At 47.1% G+C, this 15,246-nt stretch overlaps 1 protein-coding gene across 1 annotated transcript; it reads right to left on the bottom strand.

Annotated features, from left to right (window-relative positions):
• Nucleotides 1-350: 350 nt before the first annotated feature.
• Nucleotides 351-12,549, bottom strand: LOC139049130 (uncharacterized). The gene is made up of 4 exons (XM_070524357.1): nt 12,402-12,549; nt 6,583-7,552; nt 3,875-4,784; nt 351-890 (listed from the first exon to the last, which is right to left on the bottom strand). The coding sequence occupies exons 2-4, from the start codon at nt 7,419-7,421 to the stop codon at nt 852-854; spliced, it is 1,788 nt and encodes a 595-aa protein (XP_070380458.1). The 5' UTR covers nt 7,422-7,552; nt 12,402-12,549; the 3' UTR covers nt 351-851.
• Between the last annotated feature and the right edge of the window lie 2,697 nt (nt 12,550-15,246).

Consider the following 15,246-nt stretch of genomic DNA (forward strand, 5'->3'; position numbering starts at 1 on the left):
GAGCGACGTCAGTGAATGACATATGTAGTTTCCTGCGTATTCTATCTCAGCTGGGCCCGACTTACGAAAAAAATATCCTAGCGTGTTCCATCAACTTTTCGAAGATAAGTCCTCGTAATATGCGTCCGGCGAGTCCTAGTTAGGCACAACCTGGAAGTGTTGATTCTGAATAGTTAGAAAAGGTTCCACGTTTGATCGATCTCAAGAAGTGAAGCGGTAATCATTCTCTTGACATATTTTATTCCACGATTTCTCTAAAATGTTGCATATAACGACCCCTATGTCTGTACATAAAAATATCTTCATTCGTCGGTTAGTGGATGCATGCATGCAGGGGTCTGTTGTATAGGCACGCGCGCTCCCGCAACTTAGCCAAGGACACCACTACTTCCAAGAAGATTGGTCAGTATGGCCAGCCAGTGGCATAGTCAAACTTTTTCTCGGGGCATGCGGGTGGGGAGGGAATGGGGTAATGGGCAGATCTTTACATTAAAACAGATTTCATGCACGCTCACAGGCCCAGTGGGCCAGTCACAGATTTGGACGTGCAACGTGCGTTATCTTCAGGTCTCTGCGTACGCGGAGCCAGCGGTCTGCCGGCAAGTCCGAGAGGTGGGCCCTTCTGGGGCCGGAGTCAAGGCGCCCCACTTTCTCCTTGACCACGCCGGTGAGCCTCATGTAGTCGCGAAGGCTGCAGTCCCGCACCATGGCTCCATGGCTCGCTGGGCCATGGCCTGGGCATAGGGGACCGATGCTCGTTCCCGCTCCAGTTTCAGCAACCGAGAATGGTTGTGCAGGGGTTCGATGACTCTTGCAGACGTCCTCGCCCAAGAGGAACCTGGCCGCCACACTTACCGAGCGGCGTTCTTGCGCATGATCTCCTGCAGACTCTGCGAGGGTGCAAAATTTTGTACAGAAACGGCAATTAGCTGGTGCTCGAATAGCTCGCGTCAACAACGCACCTCGCTCGGAAGGCTACCTCCATATGAACGGAGGCTGATCTCAGAGGCTACATGGTGGCTGTGCTGCGTGTGCGCTAAAATACTGTCGACGCCTTGGAAGCCATATGCGTCCCAACATGGGTCCGTATTAACGGGAATGTTATTACGCTATAACTATTCTTAAAAGCATCGGCCAGTTGTGACGTTCGACACATATATATATACACATACATATATACATATACATACATGTACACATATATATGCATATATGCATATACATTATATATACATATATGTACATACACCATCAGCAAGAATGGCTCATGCGAAACTGCACTGACTAAAGAAGGGCTTTGTGCATTTAGCTCCAAGCTGTTCAAACACGCCGGCCATGACGTCAGTGGCCGCTCCCTTCCAGTGCAGTGCGGGGACATAATTTTCTAGATAAAAGAAAATAGTCTCTCGCACGAATTTGTTTGACATCAGCATTTTCTGCCGCCAAGAAGTTAAAACGACATACAAGACAGAAAGCTCGCTCTTTCATTGTTCGTTTCTGCAGGTAGTTCCGAAAGTTAAAGAAATGTCTCTGAAACAGCACAGCGGGTATGTGTCACGTGGATAGAATCTAAAACCATTTTTCAAGTTGAAAAGCAGGCGCATTCCTGTGGTAATGTAGCGCGCCTCGTACATCTGCACGAGGGATGTAAATGTACAGAAGAGTTCATACTTATATTCAATCCGATCCAGCAGATGCACATAATATGTGGCTGTCCGACTGCTTCCGTTCTTTAATTATGACCGAGGTGCAATTGAATATTCATGCTAAGAGATGAACCTTACCTTACACGGATCACGACATATCGCCAACACGGTTACTGACACGATATTTCGAAGTCTATTTTTTTATTTTGCGTCAACTGAAGACACGAGAATTTTCAAACGTGGAAAAGATGTGGTCGTGCTTACTGCATTCCTAATGATTTATCGTAAAAGCTTTTCTGCAGTCAGTTCTAGTTTCGTTTCGGCGGTGCACTGTAAAATTTACACCCTATAAAGTGAAAAAGGGTGTAAGTGTGTAAACCACACCCTAAGGGTGTCCGTTATATAGATAAGACCCTAAGGGTGTGAGTTATAGACACATTTACACCCTTATTCACTTTTTAGGGTGTAAATTATTTTACAGTGTGTTGCGACTTTGTGACGCAGAAGGCGGTAGAGTGACGTTTCGTCGCGGCGACGTTTGCTAGGAACAGTGTGACGTTTTGACACTCGAGCCGGCTCTCTTGGTCGTCCGTAATGCAGCTACTCGCAGCGAGCGCCGTCGTAGCATCACAGCGGACGACTGAGCGAGTCGGAGCAGCCGTCAAAGCGTCGCGATGTCCTGCTTCCCCGTGACCACATACTGTGTGATAACGTCACAAGACGCTGTCCTTGCGGGAAAGGAAACCAAAATCGACAGTAGAAAACAATTTTTTCAAAAATTATTACCTAAAATCAGAGGCTTCTCAATATATCTTCGAGGGTGCAGAGCTTAATAACCCCTATTTAATCCAAAAGGAAAGAAAAAAAAAAGATTGTGTACACCAAATTATAAGGCATGTCAGTAGCCCGTTAAGAAGGCAAGCGGCTGGGAAGTAGCTAATCATTAGACAAATTGCCGAGTTGGAAAGTCGTACTTTTGCAATACAAGAAACGTCAATGTTTGAACGAGTGAAGGATTGGTAAACCAATAATGAAGGTAAAATAATCAATACAGACTACAGAAGAGCTCCCTCATTTGTTCCTCAGGACGGGATGCATTATGGTAGAGTTGCCCACAGAACTCGCTGGAGCGAAGCTTTGTTGTCCAGCTACCACGGAATTAAGGGTACGCACGGATTAGTGCAATCTGTATTTCGTGGCTTGCGGCGTTCTTCTGACTTGATTATCGTGTCTAATACATATACATTTTCGAGCAGTTATACATCGTGCTAACCAAAGGAAAGTAAGGCCTCGACGTGCATGAATAATCATGACGAATTGTTGCATTTACCCGCATTATTTTTCGGAAATGATCAAACATATCGCACAGCCGAGAAGCGAGATGGTCCAAAAGTAGTGCAAATCCATGCACTACGCATTCTGATGGCGACCGAAGCAAGGTGCCTGCAGCTTCCATAGACACTGTAGTCGGTTGTCACCGACTGCAGTGAAAACCGATTAAGCTGCTTAAGTTACTTTGATAAAGTGGATGCTCAGAAAACTAGACAATGAAAGCTCGTTGTTTCAAGCTGGAACATTGCTTTTCTGTCTGCCGGTATCAAGGTCAGCCACAAAGTTGGCCAACACATTCAGGTTTAATAGTAAAATCAGTGATCCTCAGACTAATCCGTACACGGAGAAACGGTGGCTTTAAGCACGCGGAACCAGCTGACGTCACCAAAGTAAGCGAAGCTAATTGGCTGCCTTTGAAAGCTCGAATTGGACAGCATACGTCTTCAGGTTCTCACGGACCGTATAGCGGCAGAATACCCACTTTATTAATTTTTGCGAGAAACTGCGCTTTGCGAGGACTCCGAGAACGGCGACAGTCGTATCACCACTGAGGCTTCTACTGGAAATTCCATCACGGGAACATCGTCATTTATTAGCACTGTTTAATTTATTTTCTCGCGAAATAAACGAAGCCACACTGGTTGCTGCTTCCATGCCTTAGGGCTTGTACTCAGGAGGGCGGCCGCGGGGCAAGCACGTGAGGAGGCTCCGAACATTAATAATAATACATGGGGTTTTACGTGCCAAAACCACTTTGATTATGAGGCACGCCGTAGTGGGGGACTCCAGAAATTTTGACCACCTGTGGTTATTTAACGTGCACCTAAATCTAAGTACACGGGACTCCGAACATTTGGTGTCGCAACAAAGAAAAACTTAAGAACGGTGGATCTTACCCTCATGGCGGCCAAGTAGGACTCCGCGTCGCTCGCACTGCTGCCCGTGTCGACATCCCTGCCAGGTGGAGCCAGGCTGAACCCGACGAGGTTCCGATGAGTGCAGGCGCAGTGAAAGAGCATCTGGAGGTGTTTCGAGTTTAGCGTGAAGCCAACCAACCTTATTCTAGCAATGTTGCCGTTCTTCGACAGCGCCCAGACCACCCAATCGTACATTCGGGTGCAGGGACCACAAGAACTCGTTGTCCGTGTGGGATCACAGGTGACAATTTCCACGTGCGTCAGTGTGGAAGACTGCGCTATCCACTGCAACAAGATGTCGAACGCGGGCTGATAAGTCAACCCGCAGCAGACCTGGATTGAGGTAAAGATGCCGCGGCGTGAAAGCGCCGCACAGCATGCGTTTAAAAGATTCGGGTTGCGTTGGGCGCTCAACTCGAAGCGGAGGTTCTTGAATTTCAAGGCGGAAAGCCACGCGGAAGCCCGACATATGTCGAGCGCATTCTCAGACGCCACAAAAACGTTCATGAGGCAAACGCGGTCGCCGAGGTTTAACTCCTGAATGCTTCTGGAGAGGAACGTCAGATCAGACCTGCCTGTGCTACTAACGATCAGCGGCACTTCCTGGACTAGCAACTGCTTCAGTGTCTCGTTGTTGGCGACATCTTGCAATAGAGTGCGACAGTGCGCTTCTCCCATGCCCGGCAAATAGATGCCCAGCTCGTGCAATCTGGAAGTCGTCCGAAGCACCCTGGTCCAGGGTTCCAGCCACTGCGCGACGTTATATCCTGGCAGTGGGGAGCCATTTAGGAACTGGGCGCGGTAAGGTTGTGCTGGCCAAGGTAGCAGGAGGCGCCGTAGGGTAGGGCAGCGAAGGACGACTTCGGCGAAGAGAGCGGTCACTTCAGTGCTGAAAAAACACGGATCAAAAGCGAGGCTTGAGAAGGTTGTGCGAGCCCAAATCGAGTACCCCGTTGGCTTATGAAGAAGGTAACATGAATTAAACCACTTGCAGATTAACTGACATTTAGACGTCGGCTGAATAGATTCGCTTAGAAAGGCAAGCGCAACATATGACTAGGAACTATTCAAGTAACTTTTGCAGATGACGCTTCCAACGGGGTACTCGTATTTGGCTGTGTGGAAAGGGGTCATGATGCACACCGTAGACAAAGGCAGATTTAATTTCTCAACCATTTTGTGATGAAGCGCGCATGCTATTTCGTGTCAATTTCATGCGTGCTATAGAGTCGTAATTTAAGTAAAGGGGCGCGCTACTGTGAATAAAGCTCCAAATTGCCCAAGTCCAAGTCGCAGCCCGAAGCTCCAACCGCACAACTCGGGCAGAAGAGTTAGGATGAAGGCCTGGGGGGGGGGGGGGGGGGGAGGGGGGCAGGCTGTCCCGCCTGTGCTCAGCGCAACCGTTCTTGCGCAACCAACGCAAGAATGACGTGGGGACTGTCCCGTGCTATACTTCATTCGTTCCATCGCTCGGGCCATACGCTTATATTAACGATCATCGTCGACGGTTTCTGCATGATTTTATTTCTTACCCTCGTGCATACCCAATTACTGTCCACCACGTGGCCCCCGAGTCTCGACTACGCTTTATGGACTCCGCCCTGTTTGTCTTGTTCCCGGAAAGCGCTAATCGATTCCGTACTTGTTCAATTGCTTTGCACGTTTGACGTGCATTCAGCAAAATACTAACCGCAGCTTCGATTTTACTCACTGATTTCAATAAACTGCGGTAATGTCATAGGGTATGCCACAGTTATTTGCTCGAGGGCAAGCAATATGAAGTGCGATAGAGGAATGCCCTTATATGGAAACTGCCTCTTCTCTAGAAGAGTTAACTGCTGGGCTAGCTGGTGATCTTGCATACTGAAAAGATTTTGCGCCAAGAAACAACACACACCAGAAAGACGACGACACCACGGGCGCTCTTCTCCCTCCTCTATACAGTTCTATCTGCGCCCTCTCTGGGCTCGCACGTTAGCAGTAAGCGTAGCGTTGCAGTTTGTGCAATGCATTCGAAGGGGGTCACGGATAATTACAGCGAAGAGGCTAATATGGCGACGCCCAGTGAGCTCCATAGTGCATTGTGCACATTCGACGTGGCCGGGCTGGAGAGTCCGAATGGTGAGGAATGCGACATTCGTGACACGATAGAACACCTCTTTTGCATCTGCCCACGATTTGTTGTACAGAGAAAATCCTCGACAGGCATCTTGTCGATTTGCCGTAGGAACGTCAACTGAAAAGATTCTATTGGGACCTTCACCTGATCATTGTCATCAGCCTGAAGGCTCTCAAAATTTTTTGTATGAGAGCGAACTGGACAAGAGACTTTGAAGAGTCTTGGAGCCTGCAAGATTCTCACAACTATCTACATCCTTATAATGAACGTCGTCTCTATTTTTCGACACCCTTTGCCTCAACACCGAGTAGCAGGCCAGAACATTGATTCAGGCCGATCTTTTAGCTTTTCTATTATAATAAATACCTCCGTCTCTCTCAATGCGGTTGGGTTAAAACGAGTTTCTCGCGTTGCTTTTTTTCTCTGACACGCTGCTGCCATGTATACACACGCTTTGAACCACACCCGACATGGTGTGCCGGACAGCAGCAGCCATAGCACCAGCAGTGGAAAAGTCGGATGAAGAGGTCAAGAAAGCTTCGCTGCATAAAGCCGAGTGGTTACTTACAAGATTTCGCATCCGATGGACACTTCAAGAGTGAGTTCTTCCAATGTGGTGGCTCTGCAGAGTGCTGCGATCAGGGTCTGCCAGAGAACACGGTTATCGCAAACACAGTCGTCACTCAACGTTAGCTTCTTCAGGGTAGCGGCACGCTTGTTCAGGTAATAGGCAAATAGTTGCCCAGGCGCACCGTGGAGGTCAGCCTTGTACACACAGCCCCCTACAGCTAGGTTGGCTATGGTGCCGTTGTCTATGAGTGCCCAGACAAACTGAGGCGCGTATTCGGGATTCAGTTTCAGAACCCTCACATCAAGCGTCGTGATGTCTATGAGAGCGCGTGCCAGAAGTCGGCCATCGAGAAGTTCAACCGTCGGGTGGGGCGAATGGCTCTCGCTTTTGAACTCGAGCTCTTCTAGTGATGCCAGAGAGTCGATGAGCTTGCCGACGTCAACGTAATTGTTATCCTGCGGAGAGTTGCGATTTGGAAAGTAAACAGTCAAGCTCTTCAAGGCGCGACAACTGCCAAGGGCTTCTCGCACGTGGCCGGTGCAGTAAGCGGAAGCGTACACTTCCAAAGAAGTGAAACAGCGATGACGCGCAAGGAGATCCCTGGCGAGCTTGAACGCCACGCTTTTCACCTGGTCACCCGGTTGGGTCCAGAGTGGGTAGTTGCAGGTGGAAATGCGAGTCAATGCCAGGCGGGCGCCACCGGCATGTCGCTTGTCCTCGCAGAGTTCTAAACCGGCACCAAGAAGAACTTTGTTGATGGCATCTTCGTGCTCGAGCAAAGGGCATCGGACGTCGCTGCCCATGGTGCAGGGGAGACTCTGGCGGCTGCGCGCCATTTCCGTTTCGTTGTAGCGCGTGCCGATTTTTTGTTCACGTCTTACAGAGCTTGTAGGTGGAAGCTAAACATGCAGGCCGTAATAGGTGTGCTTCCCGCCTCGGCGTCACTGAATTCGTGAATCGCTGTTTTCTGCGCCAGAGAGAGAGAGAAAAAAAAAAGATTAACGAGCAAATTAAGAGAGGACGTACAGTAGAAGGGTGCATTGTTTCAATTACGTTAGACCTAAAAGTTTCTACACCGGGCGGCCGCGCGCGCCCACCCAAATAGCTGTATCTAGAAAGTCATCTGTGACGGGCACAGAGTCCGCCGTGTGCTGTGTTTTCAGGACTTTGTTCGTGGTGATGCGAGACGTAGCGTCAAGGTAAACAACTGTGCTTATTTCCTATTGCGGTCCACTAATTTTCTGTCGCAATCGATGCTTCGCGTTTCGGGGGAAGCTGCGACTTTATATATAGCACCAAATTAAGCAACATTCCAACTATTACGAGCAACAGTTCACTAAACAGTTTTGAAACGTTATCGATGACGCGTTGCCACCTGGGTAGCTCGGCCTGTATCGTCAGATGGTCTATACCCGTCAGTTGATGTGGGGTGGCTGAAAACTCGGGGTAGCGGCTCCGTTCCGATTGGTAGATGTGCATTTGTAAGACCTAACAAAACTACACGCTTTCCGCTGAACTCTTAAACACGTCACTTAATGATCACCAAGACCAACCATAACGACTCAGTACGCTTAGAACGGCAGGAAGCTGAGCTAGTTGGTCAGGAGTCATTATGCACAAAAGAAGTGAGGCGTGCAGACAGGACAGAAGAGTATAGAAGTGGACAACATGAATGCCGACTATCAACTGAAGGGAGCACTGAGGCGAAAAAAGAACAAAGACAAAACTCATCTGCGCATGCTCAGGAATGGTAACACCACGTGTCAGTCGGGTACACGTACCGGTATATACGTGAGAGATAACTGTTAAGGCACCTTATCTCTTCCTTATGTAAAGTAATCGAAGGCTGACTCACGCACGCACTTCCACCATTATAGACATATGCCATACCTCCAACATAAGACGTGTATTCTTATTCTTATGCCTGTACAATATCGCGCATTCATCTAACTTTGGCGGCAGTTACAATCTCGGCAATGTAGCGAAAGATTAGAAGGCGATCCACCGGTTAACGACCTTTTATGTTCCATTAGCCTCTGATTGATACACCGTCCCGTTTGCCCTACGTAGAACTGGCCACAGCTAAGGGGAATTTTATAAACCACGCCCATACGGCAGTCAGTAAAACTGTTGTTCGTATTGTGCTTTACTGGACAAATATCTGTTCGTTGTTTGCCTTTTACCCGCTCCTTTTTATTCTGTACGGCAGCGCATATCTTACCTAGCTTATTGGGAGCAATGAAAGCAACATTAACATCATATCTACTTGCAACTTTTTGAAGCCTGTGCGACACTGAATGATTATACGGAATAGCCACTACTCTTTTTTTGTCATTACTGCTTTCTGTAATCACGTCCGTCCCTCTCGAAACCGACTTCTTTAGGCGCTCAGCCACAGTGGCCACCGCTACACTAGGATGACCTGCTTCTAATAGGCGCCGGACCTGCACATTAAAACTGGCGCTCATTTTGTGCATGCAGGATCTGGTGAGGGAAGACTTAAGGCACGACATGGCAATGCCGTCCGAGAGAGTTTTAGTTTAGGGGACGCAAGGGGCTTGCGTACGGAACTAGGGGCGGCGGTACTGCGCATGAGCAAACAGCTACGTCTACTTGCGTTCTTGGGGCGGCCGAAAACATCGCTGGCCCCAAGAGGTCGCGTTACCAATGTGACTCTCGCGGTGCGCGAGATCTTACGAGAAGCGAGACAAGCCTCGCGTCCCGCCACACAGACGGAGAACATGGCTGAATCGGCGAGGTCGTGTGCCTTTCACGGCCGACGTGGTAATCAGAAGCCGGTCGCAGAGCACACAGGCACGCTGTCGCCGCAACGGCGGCATTTCAAAATTTGCAGGAAACTCTGAAGAAACAGAACACAGAGCACAACGAATTACGCTGCACGAGACGCCTAACCAAGTTTAGTTAAGTTATCCAAGATAAGTGTTCCAAACTTATCTGCATTGCTTCGGCTCGGCCTCAGTCGTAACGTAGGCGCGTCGATAATCTCGAATTTTTTCCCTAGTGTCGGCAGTCATCGTTTATATATATATATACTAACTCCTTTTAATAAAAATTGAGAAGATAGATATGATTGAGTAGATATGAGAAGCTATAATAAGTTCAAGTATTTTGCAGCATATGCATGTTAGTGAAATGGATCGATAATTATAGGGCGAGTGCTTGTCACCGGATATAAATAAGGGAACTTGCCAGTCTTTCAGTCCTTAGGCAGCTCACCCGATGATACAGACTGGTTAAAGAGGAGACACAGAAAGCGACTGCAAATAGCAGTAGTATTCTTCAGTATATCAGAGTTGGTGGGATCAATGTCATATGAAGTAGAAACTGATTCGCGACTTCGGCAGTGATGGTGATTGTAGCCATGAAAGGGAAAGGTTGTTCAGGAACAAATGGCACATTGGAACAATCTTCCTGTGTGAAAACAGACGAAAAATATGCATTCAAAAGAAACGGCGGAATTTTCATTAGGAAGCGGAGATTGTTTAGAATCGTGTATTGTAATGCGACCAGTATACTTATTGTGCCAGATTTTTTAAAGGATTATTTTTAATAAGTGAGGCCAAGTTCCACGAATATTACTCCTTGGCTGCGCCTAATGCTTTACAGCAAACTGGTAAGCGATCCTCGTATTCATCTCGGTAGGCCGCAGAATTCTTGGATTGCGCAGTATTGCAGAAACGTTTCTTTTTGTTTCGTATAATGTTCTAAAGTAAATGTTCGTAACTAAAAGTTAGTTTTATCGTTGGATATAAAGCTTACGCGCACATACTTGTCAACTAATCAGAATATTTTTTTTGAATAACCTATTCTTATTCGTAGTCCGTGAGGCAAACAATGGCAGAAAAGGTTCTTTATAAGAAGTTTCTATTTCGGTGTTTAATCTATCGTAACTACCGCGGTTATATTTCTGAATAATTTTATTCGCTGAACCTGTAAAACTTAACGGTAGAATTTTTTGAATATTAAGGAGCTTTTGGTCGCTAAATCCTTCTATGTAAGAAATCGCACCAGTCTTCTCTGGTGCAGTGGTAAAAATCAGGTCCAATATGTTAGTAGCACGGGTGAATTGGTTAAGAACTTGGGTTAAGTTATAGTCAAGAGTTAAATCGAGAAAAAAGCAGTGCCCTTCAACTCTGAAGAAGGATGACCAGCGAAGCTGCGTATATTGTGTTGTGTTTTATGGCACATACGCAACTAAGGCCATCATGCGCCAAGCTCGATGGGCGCCCTAATGCCGAACACCACCTTCGCCGCGGGTCGGCCCGCCATTGCACTATCTCCGGGATCTGCCCACGTAAACGGAATTTTTCCTTACCACGCCAGCGACACGAAAAGTTTCTTGGACGGTCGAGGTATACAGCTTCGCTGTTGAACTGATGAGGCGTGACATGTGGTAGACATGGCAGACAAATCAATGAGCGCATAATTGAAATCGCCGAAAGGTATATCAAGTCAGCTGAATACAGGTGTGTAGCTCGCTATATATGCTGTCACGTAGTTCCCTAGAAAAAGAAGAATCCGCGTCCGGTGGGCGATTACTTGATCCTAAATGTATTTTAGCGCGATGTGTAACGCGTGCAGGAGAAGGGTATTTCGATAGTAGAGTTAGTGTCAAGGGGACACGACAAGACCGTTATTCACAGCTATTAGAACACGCCGCCTGCGCTTTTACCAACACGGTCACACCGATATATTACAGTTGTCCTTATCTGGGAAGAGGTCTTCATTGGCCACGTCAGGATAGAGCTATGTCTCCGTCAGTATTAATATGTCAGCATCAATATCATCTAAATAAGAACACAACTCCCTGGGCAGTAGACTTCGAATGTTAGTAAAAGACACAGATAAGGATGGCGACTTTAAATGAGTGCGCTTGCGCGTGTTAGCCTCACGCTATCTCATAGACACAACAATACGTTGCTAGAAATATATCAAAAACGTAGGCATCAGTATCAATGCGAAGCCTATACACGTATAGCTTGAAGGGTTTGTTTTGGGCCTTTGCGTATTCCAGAAGCTTATGACGCGCTTGTCGCATTTTCATCGAAAAAGCTTGGCAATGACGGGCCTTTGTTTATCCTTGCTAAATCTGTCCAGCATGTGCACTCGCTCTAATTGCGAACTGTTTACGGAAATGCCGAGGTGACGGGAACAAAACTTCACGACACATCATCTTCCGAGACTGCCCGATTCCCATTGCGGTCATCATCTAGGTCAAAAAAGAAGGTTATAGCGATGCAACCTATTTGACGCATCATCGCACCTATTCGTAATTCTCGACAGCTGGTTCGTCACATCACGTAGAACATCAGCCGAACCATAGTGCGGTCACAGATAGAAGCATTGGTTTCTTCCAGGGAAATCACCTCGGTACTTAAACTTCTAATTTCGTTGTCAGCCGCTTTCAATTTGTCAGACACGACGCGAAAAGCGCCAGCATCCCCACCAGCCCCGTCGGCAAGACGTGCAACATCGGCTTTGTCAAGCATTTCTACTTTGCGCTTCAGCCATTTAATTTCGATCTTGGCGGAACCATGTTTAGAAAGTAAAGCTTCGTGAATTTTCTCGAGATCACGTATTTCATTCAGGGCCAGAGCTAATGCGTCGGCCTCCGACTTATTCATAGGACCAAAATTTGACTCCACATGATTCGCTAGCATTAATAAGATTTCGTGCATGGTACTACATACATACGCATCACACAAGAGTAGCTGCAATAAATCCCTAAGCTTTGTCGGGCACGACATAACACGGTTGCTACCTTTTACACAAGAAGCGTTATTCAAGTGACCAACCTGAAAGTGCAGAGGCCGTAAGCGTGGCATGTGGCATCCTCCCCCGGTGTCGAGCCCAAACTGGCTAGTGACAGACTGACACTTATACCCGGTACTGCGCAGACCATCTATCGCGACGGGAGAGGCATGTTGCCAGATGAAAAGCTTTAAAGTTTGAAAAAAAAAAAACAGCGGAAGGATAGCAGAGAGGACAGAAGCGTATCGGATCCCCCTTTCCTGTGGTAAATATTACGTCTGACAGACGGGCCCCTGCGTTAATGAAAGAGTGAAAGAGCACATGTACAATGTTGACAACATTAAACAGGGTTGGCTTTCTGCCCACTGCTGCACGTGCGGATGTAAGCCAAGATACAAAAAAAAAACATGTAGCATCATTGCAAAACACAGTGATCCGGTCACGCGTGAAATAATCGAAGCGGGAAAAATTCTGTGTTTAAAAGATGGGTGGGTCAGCACCCCCACTGTCGCGCTAACTGACAAGGAGGTCAGATACCTCGGGCTATCGATGCCACGCTAAATTTTGTATGGCTTTGTCACGGCGTCCTGCGCATGGTTGGTGTGTCATTGTGTGGCTATAAAACTTGCCATGCTTTCTGAAAAGAAAAGAAACTGTTGGAAGTAAGCGCTCTGTTTTCTGTTCTGTCCACTCTGCTGTCCTTGCGCTATTTTTTAATCTTTAAAGCATGTTTTATCAACAAGCCCAGTCCTACACCCTTCTTAATCATATGAGAAGGTCAGTTCCATCCAAGGCTGGATTAGCAAGCTTCAACGGTCACAAGTCCAGAGACCGGGAATCGAGTGCAAGCCAAGACGAATCGGGTGCTCCGGTGTGCACAGCACAGGAAAAGTAGGACAACCAGGAGGCGTTTCCATTTTACCGGCAGGCGAAACAATTCACTGCGCGAAGATCAGGCGTCGAACACGATGATGTTGGGCTGGAACAAGGCATACGAACTGAAGCAAGCCAGAATGATCTCAGCAGCCTGCCGCACACGGCCAAGGTAACAGTGACCTGAAAGAGCAAAGGCCGTAAGCGTACGTGTCATCCTTCCCACAGTGAAGAGCCCCTGTTATCATGTTATTTGAATATATTATTAGAATCGATGTTATTCTGCAGGTACCGTGCTGTCCAGCATTGTTTGGAGCTCCGCGGAGTTTTACCAGGTGAACTCTAATGCTCATTTGTTCAGTCTTCACGATGTTTGGTCTCAGCTGATTGCTCTCTACTATATTTCAGCGGTGATGACTTCTCACATTCGAGCGCGAACGACAATACCAGCAGGAGAAAAAAAGAACTTACCTGCCGATTCGCGAAAACCTCTGCAATTGTGAGGTGCAAGGCATGCTTCAAGTAATGAAGCTACAAATCAGTTGAAAAACGTCCACGGCCGTATTTGCTTACTTCAATGGCGTAAAATAAGCATTTGTTAACTGACTTTGAGTTCAACGTCGTAAACATGCTTGCTTCGTTGTGACAAACACTTCGTGATCTGTTCTGGTTGGTTATTGGCTATAGTGTTGGACTGGGGACGAGTTAGAACAAATGATTGAGTACCCTCACAGAGAGAGTGCAAGAGTGGGGTTGAAGATTAGTATGCAGACAACAAAGATAATGATCAATAGCCGGGCAAGGGAACAAGAATTCAGGATCGCCAGTCAGCCTTTAGAGTCCGTGAAGGAGTACATTTACGTAGGTGAAATACTCACAGGGGACGCTGATCATGAGAAGGAAATTTACAGAAGAATAAAAATGGGTTGAAGCCCATTGGGCATGTATTGTCAGATCCTGACTGCAAGCTTACCATTAACATTAAGAAGAAAGGTGTACAATCAGTGCATCCTACCGGTGCTGATATATGGGGCAAAAACTTGCAGAATGACAAAGAAGCTCGAAAACAAGTTAAGGGCCGTGCAAACAGCGATAGAACGAAAAATGTTAGGCATAACGTTAAGAGACAGGAAGAAAACGGTATGAATCGGAGAGCAAACAGGGATAGCCCAATAAGAGAAAGAAATGAAGTTGGTCAGGTCATGTAATGCGTAGGTTAGATAACCGGTGTAACATTAGGGTTACAGAATGTTTGCCAAGAGAAGGGAAGCTTAGTCGAGGATGGCAAACGACAAGGTGGGGTGATGAAATTAAGAAATTCGCAGGCGATAGCTTGAATCTGTTGGCACAGGACAAGGGTAACTTGAGATCACAGGGACAGGCCTTCGCCCTGCAGTGGACATAAAATAGGCTGATGATGGTGATAGCGCAACAAATTTCATTAACATTGGCCCAAGAGTTATTGCTAAAAAGAATTTCTGCACTTTAAATGTATCTGAATAGGTGCCATTGGGGTCGGATCCGAGCTGAAACTTCAAGTAAAGACCTCTAATTAATAGTTAGTAACCTTAACTTTAGTACTGAGAGGGCGTTGGAATTGTTTGTCGAAACCTGTGGTGTGTATGCGAACCACGCTGCGGGTGGATCGCGTGGATATTTTGTGTTCCTGCAAGGAAGCTTTGAGTTGTTGAGTTGAGTTGAGTGGTTGTAGGCTACTGGTGGGATTAGCCTTGCAGTTGCTGCTGGAAATTGCTCCACCGTAGCAGCACTTAAAATAAATAAATCAGATAATCAGACAGAGACCTCACAATTACGCACAGGTCATTGACACTGCGAACGCATGGCAAAGGGCGAGGCATTTGTCGCGACTTTCCACTTGGAGTGTTCGTCTTAGACATCTGGCGTCTGATTCTGGATAAAAAAACATTTATGCTTGTTGACTGAAAGAAAGGAAGTGGGAAAGAGAATATCGCTGTCAGCTGCATTGGCGACGGCTGTCACCTGAACATCGACTAG

The sequence above is a fragment of the Dermacentor albipictus genome, chromosome 8, assembly GCF_038994185.2.
Source record: "Dermacentor albipictus isolate Rhodes 1998 colony chromosome 8, USDA_Dalb.pri_finalv2, whole genome shotgun sequence".
NCBI classification, from domain to species: domain Eukaryota; kingdom Metazoa; phylum Arthropoda; class Arachnida; order Ixodida; family Ixodidae; genus Dermacentor; species Dermacentor albipictus.

What these genes read in the sequence shown, in the direction of transcription:
- LOC139049130 (XM_070524357.1), bottom strand. Translation starts at nt 7,421, where the DNA reads ATGGCGCGCAGCCGCCAGAGTCTCCCCTGCACCATGGGCAGCGACGTC. An exon ending in TCCATCGGATGCGAAATCTT is followed by an intron (nt 4,785 to 6,582) that starts GTAAGTAACCAC and finishes GTGTTTTTTCAG; the next exon opens with CACTGAAGTGACCGCTCTCT. An exon ending in CCTACTTGGCCGCCATGAGG is followed by an intron (nt 891 to 3,874) that starts GTAAGATCCACC and finishes GCACCCTCGCAG; the next exon opens with AGTCTGCAGGAGATCATGCG.